The sequence below is a fragment of the Neofelis nebulosa genome, chromosome 1 (assembly GCF_028018385.1).
Source record: "Neofelis nebulosa isolate mNeoNeb1 chromosome 1, mNeoNeb1.pri, whole genome shotgun sequence".
Classification (NCBI taxonomy): domain Eukaryota; kingdom Metazoa; phylum Chordata; class Mammalia; order Carnivora; family Felidae; genus Neofelis; species Neofelis nebulosa.
Window position 1 is genome coordinate 190,622,891 of NC_080782.1, and position 14,131 is coordinate 190,637,021.

The 14,131-nt window shown below is 34.3% G+C and overlaps 1 protein-coding gene across 19 annotated transcripts in view; it reads left to right on the forward strand.

Moving 5' to 3' along the window:
* Nucleotides 1-14,131, forward strand: part of RBM26 (RNA binding motif protein 26) — an 86,404-nt gene that overhangs the window by 45,498 nt on the left and 26,775 nt on the right. For 13 of the 19 annotated variants that reach the window (XM_058682247.1, XM_058682256.1, XM_058682263.1 and 10 more), the window contains exons 12-16: nt 2,083-2,247; nt 2,938-3,069; nt 4,272-4,343; nt 11,977-12,102; nt 12,506-12,580. In XM_058682247.1, the coding sequence (XP_058538230.1) occupies nt 2,083-2,247; nt 2,938-3,069; nt 4,272-4,343; nt 11,977-12,102; nt 12,506-12,580 (570 nt within the window). The remainder of the gene's footprint in view (nt 1-2,082; nt 2,248-2,937; nt 3,070-4,271; nt 4,344-11,976; nt 12,103-12,505; nt 12,581-14,131) is intronic. The other 6 variants (XM_058682275.1, XM_058682276.1, XM_058682274.1 and 3 more) reach the window with 3 other exon arrangements.

The following is a 14,131-nucleotide window of genomic DNA, read 5'->3' on the forward strand; positions in this document are numbered from 1 at the left end:
AGTGTTAAATAATGTAGGGCCTTTTTTTCCCCCATTTTTGTCAGCTAAAATAATTCTTTCCATTAATCTGATGAAAATAAGAATAAATTTTAGAGAGTACAGCTGATGTTATTTGGAAAATTTTGCTTTCTTGACATTTAAATTTTTCTTTTTTTAGTGTTTATTCATTTTTGAGAGAGAGAGAGCGAGCGAGCGAGAGAGAGAGAGAGCACGAGCGAGTGGAGGAGGGGCAGAGAGAGGGAGACACAGAATCCGAAGCAGGCTCCAGGCTCTGAGTTGTCAGCACAGAGCCCAATGCGGGGCTTGAACCCATGAACCTCAAGATCATGACTTGAGTTGAAGTTGGACACTTAACCAACTGAGCCACCCAGGCACCCCTCTTAACATTTAAAAAATAATATAAAAGTAACATGAAAAAAATGAATGCTTTCTTGGTATGGGGCAATAGAGATTTATATAGAATTTAAAGAAAGTGTTTCTCCTTCAACTGTGTGTCCTTCTCAGTTCCCCTTACCATATATCCCCATAATTACATTATTAACAATTTATCATGTATTATTTTAGATTTTTTTTGTATTTCTGTGTCTGCTTATCATTCAATCAGTACATCAAAAACATATATATATTAAAAAATATATGATCTCACACTTTGTGAGTCTGAGCCCCAGCTCAGAGTGTGGAGCCTACTTCGGATTCTGTGTTTCCCTCTCTCTGTGCCATGCTTTGTCTCTCAAAAATGAATAAATGTTCAGAAAAAAATTTTTTAATAAGTAAAAAATATATAGGCCCGTGGTATACGTATTACCCTGTAATTATCTAATCTTGAATGTCTCTGAATATCTTTTTACAGCAATACAATTGTATCTCCCACATTTAGATCCAGACACAAAAAGTTTTCAGAATATTCTTTTCCTTGTGCAATTTAACTGCCCTGGTAAAATTAAATTTAAGAAATTTTTCAGCTGAGGAGCAAAACACGGTATCTCACTGTTGTTTCAGTTTGCATTTCCTCAGTTACTAGTGAGGTTAATATCTCATCTCTTTACTAGGCCTTTGGTGTGTATGTATACGACCTGTATTATTATTTGCAAAACATGTTTTTAAAAATCATTTAAAAATTAACTTTATTCTGATTAGGCCTATGGGTAAAATTGAAGTTTTAAATTCCAATAAATGTATGATTATTAACATGCTACCTAAAATCACCCTTGTAAATATTTATTGAGTACTTTATATTCTCTGTTCTATATAAATTATTATTTGATTCTTAACACTACAGAGTGAGGTATTGTTATCCCATTTTTGAAGAGGAAACAGAGTCACAGGTTAAATAACTTGCTCATGGTCTCCCATGAACATAGCAGTCAAGGTTTGAGTCATGCAGTTTGATTTAGAGTCTGTGCTCTTAGTCCCTATTTTGTATTGCTTCACTACCAATGACTTGTGTACCACACTTTAGAAAACACTACTATTACTGAGAGAACAAGAAATTTGAAGTGAAAGCCTTGGATCTGTTACCTGTTATTTGTATGGATCTGCAGACTCACATACTCTGAATCTCATTTTCTTTATGTGTAAAGTGTAATTGCTATTGTTATATAAATCCCTTCCCCCCCTTAAATTTTCTCACACTCTTGGAAATATTTTTTTGACAGCTGCGAATATGGAAATTTTTACAAATGGATTTTTCTGTAATTTTTAGTTTGAGTCACCTCTTTCAAAGTAGTTTACTGGCTTCTCCTGACTCTGGATCTTGGTCTCATCACTCATTGATACAGAGATTATTTCTCAGTATTAATATTGGTAAAAAATGAAACGTTTTGATTGCTTGTATATAACATTTGTGCAATGAGCGTTCTTTATAAAGTATTACATAGAGGAGGCTCTGGTTCTTTTCTGAACAGTACTCAGTTTACCTTTCTTCTGGAGTGAAAGTAGACCATGGTAAATAATCTAGCTTTAAAGAAAGGATAAACAAAGAATAGTACCGGGAAGGACCAGAACCTCATCTCTTGAGGAATTTTATTGGATGAAGCACTGGATTCATTTGTAATTCAGTGTTCTTCATATTTTAAATCTTAGGTTGCTTATAATGGGGATCCTGAAGGTGCCCTTATCCAATTTGCAACATATGAAGAAGCAAAGAAAGCAATATCCAGTACAGAAGCAGTACTAAACAATCGCTTTATTAAGGTTTATTGGCACAGAGAAGGAAGTACCCAGCAGTTACAAACTGCTTCTCCAAAGGTAGGAGAGAGATTTGTGTGAAATTCAGTGCTTTCCTTAGAAAGCTCTTAGCATAGTGTTTAAGAACAGAGTTACTGCAGTCAGGTAGACTTGAGTTCAGATTCTGGCTCTTCCACTGCTGGCTGTAGAGACTAAAGGAAGTTACTTAATGTCTCCAACCTGTTCTCTCATTTTATTATGAAGTGAATTCCTAGTTTAGACAATTATAGGATGCTAAGTTAGAGAAAGGTCCCTGGTAGGTAGTAGACACTCAGTATATGGCAGCTATACATTTTCCAGAAACTCAGACTGTGTGTTCATCTTGGAAATCCTTCCCTGCCTCTCTCCCTCCTTCCTTCCCTCTTTCTGTTTTTCAGTCATTGAGCCAATCAGTCTGTAAAGTTAGATCAATTGCTTGTAGGAGAGTTTTATAGCAATTTGTTTCTCGATTTAACTTTCTCCTTTTCATTTAAAAGATACAAAAGATACAGTGAAGGGTAGATTTTTAATTTTTTTCCCCTACTTTACAAATAATTTATGCAAAGAAAAGCGTTTATGGGTATGTGTGAAGGAATTTGGAAGACAGGTTTTGATTGTAAGCTGTGCTTTTAAAACTGTATCTGTGTGGGCAATTTAATAACAAACTAGCAAAAGTTACTTTCCAAGTTCATGAACTAATCCTCTTGTTTAACGTTTTTTTCTTGTTCTGAGGTAATGCAGCCCTTAGTCCAGCAGCCCATTTTGCCTGTTGTGAAGCAGTCAGTCAAAGAGCGGTTGGGTCCAGTACCTTCAAGTACTGTTGAACCGGCAGAAGCCCAAAGTGCCAGTTCAGACCTTCCTCAGGTAAATGAAAAGTCTTAACATTGTGTCTGTCACATAGCAGGTTCTCAGTAAATTAGTTTTCCTTGTGATTTGAATTATAGTTAATTGTATATATTTCATACAGAAATATCATAGTCTGTACATATTTGAACTCCACCTGTAAATTTTCTTTTTACCATTACCATAACATTTTCATATTCTACTTTTTCTTATAGTATTTGAATTTTAAATTCCTCTCTCTCATTAATACTTATTTTTCTTTCACTTTGTGGAGGAGGTACTTTTCAAGCAAAACTGCCTGAAAAATGAAGTTCAGTGTACTAAATCTTATTTTTCCTGTCATCTTTTACTTAACTAGAATTTTATTCCAGAGAAAATTGTACACCAAACTGAACCAAAAGCTTCTGGGAAGGGAAGGGATAAACCATCAAGTTTAAGCACGCTTTGATACTATCTTGTTTCCAGTTATATATGCAACAGTCTTCGAACTTTGCATCACTTATTCCTGACTTTCAGATTTTCTTCTCCACATGTCATTCCCTTCCCCTCCCTTCCACACTTGAGTGGTAATTTCTTGTTTCTACACCCTAAGCCTCTGAAACTTAGCTTTCTTTTGTCTCTAGATGTTTAAGCATTTGCTGTTTAGAGGTAGGATGTTGATAGGATGCCACTTCCTTAAAATAGTGTTCCTAGATAATTCCTGAAGCATGAGGTATTGAGATTCTATGAAAACATGCAGAATGGAAATTGATAAATTCTTAGTTACTAAAAAAAAAAAAAGCCCAGTCCTGTGATCTCAAATCATCACCAGATCCAGTATATTTGGCTACAAACCAAACATACTTTAGGCAAGAATGGCATTTACTTTTAAGCTCGAGAAGCCGTCATATATTTTAATTACTCATACTCACATCTAATATTTACAATGTTCAAACTTCCTACTTGTCAACATAGGATTCTAAGAATTTATGATTCTGTATTGATGGAGGGGGCTTTTAGTAAATACCTTACTGCATCATTTTTTATGATTGAGTAATACTGCATACTGTTTGTTTTTCCATACACATTTTCTTTCTGTCACTTTGAAAATGGCCCAAGTTTTTGTCATTAACATCAAAATACTTAAAAGAGTCAGTATAAATTAGTAGAATCAGAATGTTCAAAATCCCAACAGACCTATATGTTTGGGGAAACACTGAATATGTCCATTTTAATTTTTTTAGAATGTAACTAAATTATCTGTGAAGGACAGGTTGGGTTTTGTATCAAAGCCATCTGTTTCAGCAACTGAAAAGGTAAGAAGAATAGCATGATGTGTTTGTCTTGGCTTCATAAATGTTTTCAGGTGGCATCTTAAGTTTTTAATTTTTTTCATAGTTCCAAACTCTTGCTTGTTAATAGTATCTGTACCTCTTACTCTTACCCTTTTGCTTTTCATTTGCTGAAAAAGAAAACTATTTGCCCGCCTTTGTTTACTTTTTGCATTAGCATTTTAATATCTGCCTTTCAGTATGTGTCCATGTGCTTCCTTCTTTTTGTTTTTTCTTTTTATTTACTGTATTTTCTTTAGAGATATTGTGCATTTTGATTTGAAAACTCTGGCAGCCTAATAGAAAAGGCCACAAAGTAGGAATTTTACCTGAGTTTGAGTTTCTGGCTCTTCACATACTAACAGCATGAGATTGGGCAGTGCTCCTAACCTTTCTGATTCTTCTTCCTCATTGGTAAAATGATGATTGTAATATTTGTCTTGCTCATGGGGTTTGTGAGGATTAAATAAAATGATTGATTAAAAGTATTTAACTGGACAGGATGATGTAAATGCAAGTTTTTTATTTATTACTAACAGCTATTGTGCATAGCCTGACAGTTTGTCATTTCTTTTTTTAAATGAGGATATAAACACTGATTAAATTAAGACTATTTAAGTACCTGTCTAACAGTTCAGTGTAGATGTGTTGTTACTGTTTTTTTTTTTTTTTTCTATTTAGGTATGAGTGAATGCTTTTGTTCTTTAGTCTTATTTGAGGTATGTGGAATTATAGAATAGAATTAGGTAGTCTTTCTCATTTCTATGTCCTCACCTTAAAAGGAAGGTAAGGCTCAGATAGATACATTAGGAATTTTGAGGCAGGACTGGAATGTGGGTCTCCTATTTCACATCCGTGGCTCTTTCCATTATTAAGATTATGTAGGAAGTTGACTTCATGTGTCCATAGACCAGCATCCCATGAGATGGCTGACTTTCTTTCTCCACTGGTTCTTCAGTATATTCTTTTCCTTATTTACCATGTTAAACTAAGGCAATTGTAGAAATTTGAATCTGAATCTAATTCTGTGTATCTGATTTTCATCTTGGGCACCTCAGCAATACTTCAGGCATGATGTGCCTGAAATGACCATTTCCCACATAAATGAATTTCTGGTACCCCAACCTGTGGAAGTTACATCAGCATTTTCTAAGTTGTACTGTCTCAAAAGCCCAAGAGTCATTCACTTGTGTTTGTCACCCACTTCTCTTTTTCTGCCACCCTCAGTTTCCAGCCTTTAGCTGTGGTGTCCTAGCTGCATGTTCCTCCTGTGCTTTCTACTACCACCATCCTGCTCAGAGACTCACTTCAGTGTTAACTCTTGCAGAAACTTTCATTTCCCCGGCTAAAGAACTGCTTGATTTATAGCTCATCAGACCTCAGTTATTCTGGCGCAGTTACCTCTGCTCTAGTCCTTCCTTTCTACCTTAATGCTCCCTTTTCTGCTCATTGTTTCTCAGTCTTGCCTGCCTTTTTTTCCTTTTTTTGGTGGTGATTTTCCTGGATTGCATTTTCCTCTTAAGTGGATTCAAATCATTCTTTTAAAGATTGAAAATCTCTTTATTCTATGAAATCTTCAATTTTTTTTCCATATCATGCCTCCTTATGTCTGTGAATTTGTCCATGTATTAATCTATTGTACTGAATTTAGCTGTATCTAAATACTTACTTTGATTAGGTTTATTTTCCTTGATAATAAGTAACTAAGGAATAAAGAAAATAAAGTCTGTTATACTTTGTGTAGTACTGAGCAATTCTGGAGAGGCCTAAAAACCTTACGCTTAACATCTGTTTATGTTAAGATTTCAACTCTGAAGTTGATGTGTACTTATTATAGATTTTACAGAATCTTTCTGGTATGTTTGCATCTGCTTTTCTTTTTTTAAATGTGTTTTGTATAGCTTTAGGATAAAAGGGATATAAACTTGGAATCAATAGTATACATTTACTAATATAGATACCAAAAACTAAATTTGTGAAAAATCACTAATGGTAGTGGGCTGTTTGTGAAAAAGAATTACTTAGGAAATACTGTAAAGACTCTTTTGAGGAAAGCCATAATGTACAAATGTGTAACTTGCAGTCATCTTCAGGGAACCTGTTTATAGAATAGCGTTTTGTTTTTGCTTATTCTTGGTTGTTCCTGTTCCCCAAGTCTATAGGGGTTTTCTCTGAAGAATCCTTAGAGGTTAGTAATTCAGAGAAGTCTTAGGAAGGTTAGAAGAATGTTTCCCATCATCAAATATTGTTTAAATTCTTTTTTTATTCTTCTTAATTGAAGTAAGAAGAGTACTTTGGGTAGTACTCAAAGCTAGTAATTATACAGTATTTCTGTCATTATTAAACCAAAGAAGTACACATATACACAGATTTTCCCCTTTCTATGAACAACACTGAGTAACCCTTGAGTGATTCTTTATTCTAAAATTCCATTTTTGTGAGAGGGTTGAGAGAGGAAACTTAAAACCTAATTGATAACTGTTAAATCTTAAGGTATTGCAGTAGCTGTTAAATAGGTATTATTTGGAAAGAGTGATCAGTGAAATGATGTTTGAGTACCTGTCAAGAGATAGAGCAATTTATCAAGAATAATAAGTTGGCACTTGTGTGTATACCATCGTGGTTAGTCTAGAAAAAAGACTTCTTAGACTGTCCAGATTATCTCCCAAAGCTCTTCTAAAGACTAAGAAGCAAGTGATTAATCACTTGAATATTTAATGTTTGTATGTCAGACCAGTTTTAGGTGTATCAGACTTTTGTGATACAGGATGTTGTTGTTCCTTAGCAGTACTTTTTGTTGTTGTTGTTGCAATCTGAAAATATATCTTGGTCTCTGTGTTATGACATGTTGACATATGTACTATGGAACCTTTCAAAGGGAAATTGTGTGGTATTCTGAAGGAACATTGCATGTCTTTTGGAGACTTCAGCTGTTTAGTTAGCAGCTGACAGTCTGTATGATCCTGCACAAGTCTTACCCTCTGTTTCATGAGCTATAAAATGCAGTCATCTAAGTGACCCTTTGATTTTTTTAATTTGCATTTGTTGTGTAATTTTGCTGTTGTAAATATAAAGGTTAAGGGAATGTATGATCATTTCCTACTTTTGATTTTTTTTTTTTTAATTTTTAACATTTATTCACCTTTGAGAGACAGAGAGTGAGCAGGGGAATGGCAGAGAGAGACACAGAATCAGAAGTAGGCTCCAGGCTCTGAGCTGTCAGCACAGAGCCCAACGAGGGGCTTGAACCCATGAACTGTTGGACCATGACCTGAGCTAAAGTCAGACACTTAACCGATTGAGCCACCCAGGTGCCCCTGATTTTTTTTTTTTTAATGCATTAACCTCTCTCAGGATTATTACCTAGATTATTTAGTTAGAATTATTACGATTATTTTTATTATGGAGAAAAATGATTTCTATAAAATTATTTGCTATGTTGGATTTTTTGGAAATCAAGCTGTTGCAGCAGCAATTGATTACTGACTACACATTTTTTTCTTTGACATTAAAATGTTTTTTTTTTGTAAGCTCTTTAATCCCTTTGTCTCTTAAGCTGCTTATATTCTTGGGGGGAAAAAACCTGTTAATCCCTGAAAATATTTTATAAATGTAACTTTATTTTTTAAATATTTTTTTGATGTTTATTTTTGAGAGAGGGAGACAGAGTGTGTTCAGGGGAGAGGCAAAGAGAGAGGGAGACACAGAATCTGAAGCAGGCCACAGGCTCTGAGCTGTCAGTACAGACCTGACCCGGGGCTTGAACCCACGAATCATGAGGTCATGACCTGAGCCAAAGTCGGATGCTCAACCAACTGAGCCATCCAGGCGCCCCTTATAAATGTAACTTTAAAGTAAAATGCTATTCTCGTTAGAATTCCCAATTAAGGTTGGTTTTTGCTATAGAAAAAAACATCAGTTTGCTGCTTTATGAGAATATCATATATTAATGTTTAGATTTGTTAAAATAATTTACTTATAATAAAAGTTGACCATACAATAATTGTATTAATAAGCTATATACACATAACTCCTCACATATTCTCTTTTTATTACATTTAAACAAGGCATTTCTGCTGTAGAAACCTGTTAGAGCTAGCTTAGTTTGATTGTCACAGTGAACCATAGTAACTGTTCCTTTTATATTTGATTCTAACTTGGACATTAGTTATTAAAAAAATAACACTCTGATGACTTAATATATAAGTCTTCTATTTTTAGTAATTTTTACAAAACACTTTTTTTTCCTTTCCACTCTTATCCATGAGAAAAATCTGTTTTTCTCTTTCTTTACAAGTACTATTGGTAGTTATGGCTGGTAATATTTTACATTGGAAATAAGATAAAGAGGTATTAATGGATTTCAACTTCTTTCTTATTAGGGAATTGTTTTTTGTCTTGAAGTAAGAGGTATGAGTGATGTACATTTTAATAACGAAGCATATACTTTTCAGCTCACCTTTTGAATTCAACAGACCTTTGACACCAACCCTGACAAGTATATTACAAGGAAGGAAAATTACAAGCCAATAGCTCATGAATGTAGACATAAAAATCCTAAGCTAAATATTACCAAATGTTTAGTGATATGAAAAAAGATAATACATCCTGGCCAGGTAGGATTTATTCCAGAAATGCAAGTTTGAATTAATGTTTGAAAATTGGTTTAATTCACCTAAGGGGCAGAAGGGTGGGAAGAACCTCTTATGACTATTTCAGTAGAAAAAGCATATGATAAAATTTATTAGTCATAATAAACAATGTGCAAAGTAGGAATAGAAGGAAACTTCCTTAATTTTATCTACTAACATACTGAATGGTGAATTATTGGGTACTTTTCCTCTTGTGATCAGGAACGAGAAAGGATATCCATTCTCCACTTTATTCAGTAGGGTGGGGCCTAACCAGTTCAGTAAGGCAAGAAAATGAAATAGACAGTATAAAGGTGGCAAAAGAAGAAACAAAATTATACTTACTCACAGATGACATGATAGTATATGTGAAAAATCCAAAAGAATTTACAAGTCTTTGGAATTCACAGGTGAATGCAGTAAGGTCAATATATAAAAATATAGCACATGAAGAAACTCATTTGGAAAATAGAGACAGTGTGGTTGTTTGAAAGGCCACAGCCTATGCTTTGACTTTGTTCTTCGGAATTGCAGCATCTTCTTTTCTGTTGGATTTGTTACTTCATTCCACTGGTTTCATTTTTAACAGATTTTCTTCTCTTTTATCACAACTCTGTTCTTTTGAAAATACAGATGTCCCTTGCTATTCATACTCTTACTTTCTAAACTCTGGAATCAAATAGATTCAAATACTGAGCAGTATTTGGATTCATATAGTTCATTGTTTCTAAGACATTTTGCTTTCACTTTTTAACACCAGAATATCTTACGGTATTGGTGCTCATGGTTATAATTGGCACCCTTTTTGTCTTTAATAGCGGTTTATTATCATAATGTGTTTCATAGTGATGTCTTGAGCTCAATGAAATATGTTAGCTGATGTTCTGTTTGTACAGAAGGAGTTTCTAGATAAAACAAGGAAGTGGGATACTTTTAAAGGAGTCTTGTCATATACTTTTATTTACTTTGCATCACCACTTCTTACTTAGCCTGATATTAGTTAATAAGTATACTTTGAAAAAGGAGTATACTGAAATTAAGGAATGCTGAATTAAACAGATTGCATTACATGGGTTTCTTTACTTCAGGCTCTCTCACAACTTTTATGGTAATAGACATTTTGAAACTAGAAGATAGGGTTATGATATTCGTTACTTCCAACTTATTTGAGTATAGAAATCTTTTTGGTCACAACTTTTCAACTTGTCTTGGAACCCTCGTGAAGAAAAGTTTAGGAGACACTCAAACTCTGTCTTTAGCATATAATGTTGTGTTTCTCTCTTTATGAAGTTACTGTCTAATCCTTGTACAATCCTGCAGTTTAACATTGTGTAGTATGGTAAGGTAGCATGGGAGAAATTTGCCTCTAGTATTACAGAGAACAGTGACTGAAGTCAGACTGCAAAGTAACTCTAGATTTACTCCATATTTTACTGAATGCAACAATTTCATTATTTGTTAGTGATGACAGGGTATTACTTTTCATTATATAAGAAAATTACCAGATTTGATATATGTCAAGTATTATAAAGAACTTTTATTTTTAAACATCATCTGCATTGCATGCAACCAGTATAATAGTATTCTAAGCTTTTTTTTTTTTTTAAGTTTATTTATTTTGAGGGGGGTGGGGAGAGAGCAAGGTATGGGGGCAGAGAGAGAAAGAGGGAGAGAGAGAACCCCAAGCAGGCTCCACACTGCCTGCAGAGTCCGATGCAGGGCTCAAACTCATAACTGTGAGATCATGACCTGAGCCAAAATCAGGAGTTGGTCACTGAGCCACCCAGGCACCCCAACAGTATTCTAGATTTGTTTCACATGGAGGCTAAAACATTCTTGAATACTTAGAACAGCGATGAATTGCCTATTCTTTGTGATGTTCCCTAATCTAACTGTATGATAGATGATTAGAAAATAGTGTCTGCTTGTTACTTCTCTAATAGACCTGGATGTTTACATTTTACTAGCTAAAATGGTGGGCTCTTTTTCTCATTGATAATCTTGTTTGTGTAGTTCCTTTAACCTCTTTTAGGTCATGAACTCCCTTAACTCTTTGGAAACTTTTTTTCCTCTGGAAAGTTACACTGTTCACACATATGGTTCCATGTTTAGTTTTTATAACATTCATGGATTTCCCTTAAGGGATCTCTAAACTCCTAAGAACCAGTAACTAACCACTCCATTGAACCTACAACTTTTTGCTTTTGAAGGATGAAAAAGGTAGCCTGTACAGTTTATTTTCTTGAGTTGACCCTTGTGTGGAAAAGATTGTCCATCCTGATCTATCATCATTTCAGTTTAATTTGGTGCAAAAGTGTTCATTGAGTATTGACTACATGCCCTGGCACTGTTTTAGGCACTGAAGATAGAGTGATAAACCAAGCCAAACATCCCTACCCTCATGGAATGAATTTTTGAATTTGTAAGGACGTTAGATGCCATCAACTTAAACATTCTCATTTCAGAGATGAGCAAGCTGAGGCCCCAAAAAAGTGCCTAAAGTTAACCAGGGTCTCATAATTATTGGTAATAAGGTTTAGGTACTAGAAAAAGCACAAAGAGGAGAAAAACATGGTTTTGTAGACAGGGAGAGAGACACATAAATTAATATATCATCAGATGATTTTTATTAAATATTTGAGTAACTGTAGGAATAAATTTCATGGAAGGATCTGGCTAGAAGAAATAAATGATTAGGGCTTTGTGACTATATCACGTCAGTGTTTTTTTCTTGATTTGAAGTTTTTGTATGTTCTTTTTTTTCTATAGGTATATTCTGTTAATTTTTTTATTTTATAGTTTAAGCCTCATTCATACCCTTCCTTTCAAATCGCTAAATGTGCTTTAGTTATTATATGTATATAATACATTTATTTCAATGTACTGAATTTTGACAAAAGTGTTTTAAAATTGAGTTTTATAGAAAACAAGATAGGTAATCATGAATGCTTGGTACATTTTTTAAGAAACTGAATTTGTATTGGTAGGTGTTGTCTACATCTACTGGCCTAACTAAAACAGTATATAATCCAGCTGCTTTGAAGGCTGCACAGAAAACCTTACTTGTTTCCACCTCTGCAGTTGATAATAATGAAGCACAGAAAAAAAAACAGGTAAATACAGTTAGCAGTGTACCAAATTTGCATGTAGCATGTAGGAAAGCTTTTCTGTGTGTGTGTGTGTGTGTGTGTGTGTGTGTGTGTGTGTGTGTGTGTATTTTTTTTTTTTTTAAGGCTTATCACAAAATAGAGCTAAAAGAAAAGTGTATGTTGGCTGCCACTGAACTTTTATTTTTCATTGTATAGCAGTAAATATTAATTTGGGGAGGGGGACAAAAGGTTCTCTTGATTGGTCTTAGAAACTTACATACATAGTTAACTTTTGCATACCAAAACTTTGCATTTAATTGTTATTGCCAAGCTTCTGCATCCACAACCATTTGTCTCCTCTGGAATATCTGTTTATCAGAACAATAAACAGTAAGTATACTAGTGATATTTTGATATCTTTCTCTAGGAGGCACTGAAACTTCAGCAGGATGTAAGGAAAAGGAAACAAGAAATTTTAGAAAAGCACATTGAAACACAGAAGGTAAAATATTTAAGCTAGATTTGGCAAAATATAGATGTTATAATTTTGAGTAAATTTAATCTCACACTATATAGTTACTTTTAAGAAACTTTAAATTGATACGGGTAACACTGAAATGTATATAAATGATAATGTGTATGTCAGTTGATTAATGTGTATTGGGGATGAAGAGCATACATTAAATGGTGAACTGGGGATTATACTGGTTTAAAGGAACTGTGGTGGCCGGTGAAGTAGAAATAAGGAATGTTTATCCAGATACACTGCTACACAGTAGTTTGTCAACAGATAGTGAATTTGTAAACTTTTTCTCAGTGTTGAGATATGTACCTTTCTTTAATTTTCTTGGGATCCTCTACTTTTGTGTTGTCCAGTGGGGTAGCTAATAGCTACAACCAACTTTTGAGAACTTGAAATGTTCCAAGTTCAAATTGATATGTGCTGTAAGTATATAAAATATAGTGGCGCCTGGGTGGCTCAGTCGGTTGAGTGTCTGACTTTGGCTCAGGTCATGATCTCACGGTTCGTGGGTTCGAGCCCCGCGTTGGGCTCTGTGCTGACAGCTCAGAGCCTGGAGCCTGTTTCAAATTCTGTGTCTCCCTCTCTCTCTGCCCCTCCCCTGTTCATGCTCTGTCTCTCTCTGTCTCAAAAATAAATAAACATTAAAAAAATTAAAAAAAAAAAAACATACCAGATTTCAAAGACCTAATACGAAGAAGAAAAGTAAAATGTCTCAATAGTTTTTGTTGAAGCTTATAACATTTTAGATATACTGAGTTTAATACAGTATTAATTAACTTTACTGGTTGGGTATTTTTTGTTTTATGTTTTTTTATCTTTTTAATGTGGCTACTAGAAAATGTAAAATTACTTATGTGGCTTACAGTATTTCTTTTGTACATTGTTGCTCTAGGTTATGACATTTAATTAGTGCCAGTTCCTGATTATGTCTCGTAATAAAGGTTATGGCATCTCAAAATATTAAAAACACAGAAACTTTTTACATATTGGCTTAAAATGTATCTTTTCTAATTTAAATTTGGATATACAGTACTTGATAAAGAAATCACAGTACTTGACACCAAAACCTGAAGCTACCTTGACTCATAAAACCTATAATATGTGCTATCTTTCACCCCATATCACCTTGTTTATCTTTTGTTTCCTGTCCACGTTGGCGATACCATTCATACGTTAGCCAGTTTCTATTCCCTGTGACAAAGAAAGTAATTAATTGTTTTAAGATCTCATTATGTGAAGGGAACCATAAAACTTCTGTGCGTCTCTCTGGGTTGTAGACTACATTTGGAGTGGGAATACTTAGAGACCATAATACCCACAAATACATTAGAAAGTAAAAGTATTACTTTCTGAAGTATTGCTTCAAATTGACAGCTTTTCAGTTGAATTTCTTAAGGTTGTATTCTTTGAACTTACATTCTGAGAGACCAGTGGCAGTGTAATTCTTCACAAAATGTGCCAAGATTAAGGCTTGAGTTCAGATAGCATCACCAAATCTGTTCTGCTGTCTTAGTGGTTGTAAGCCTTGCC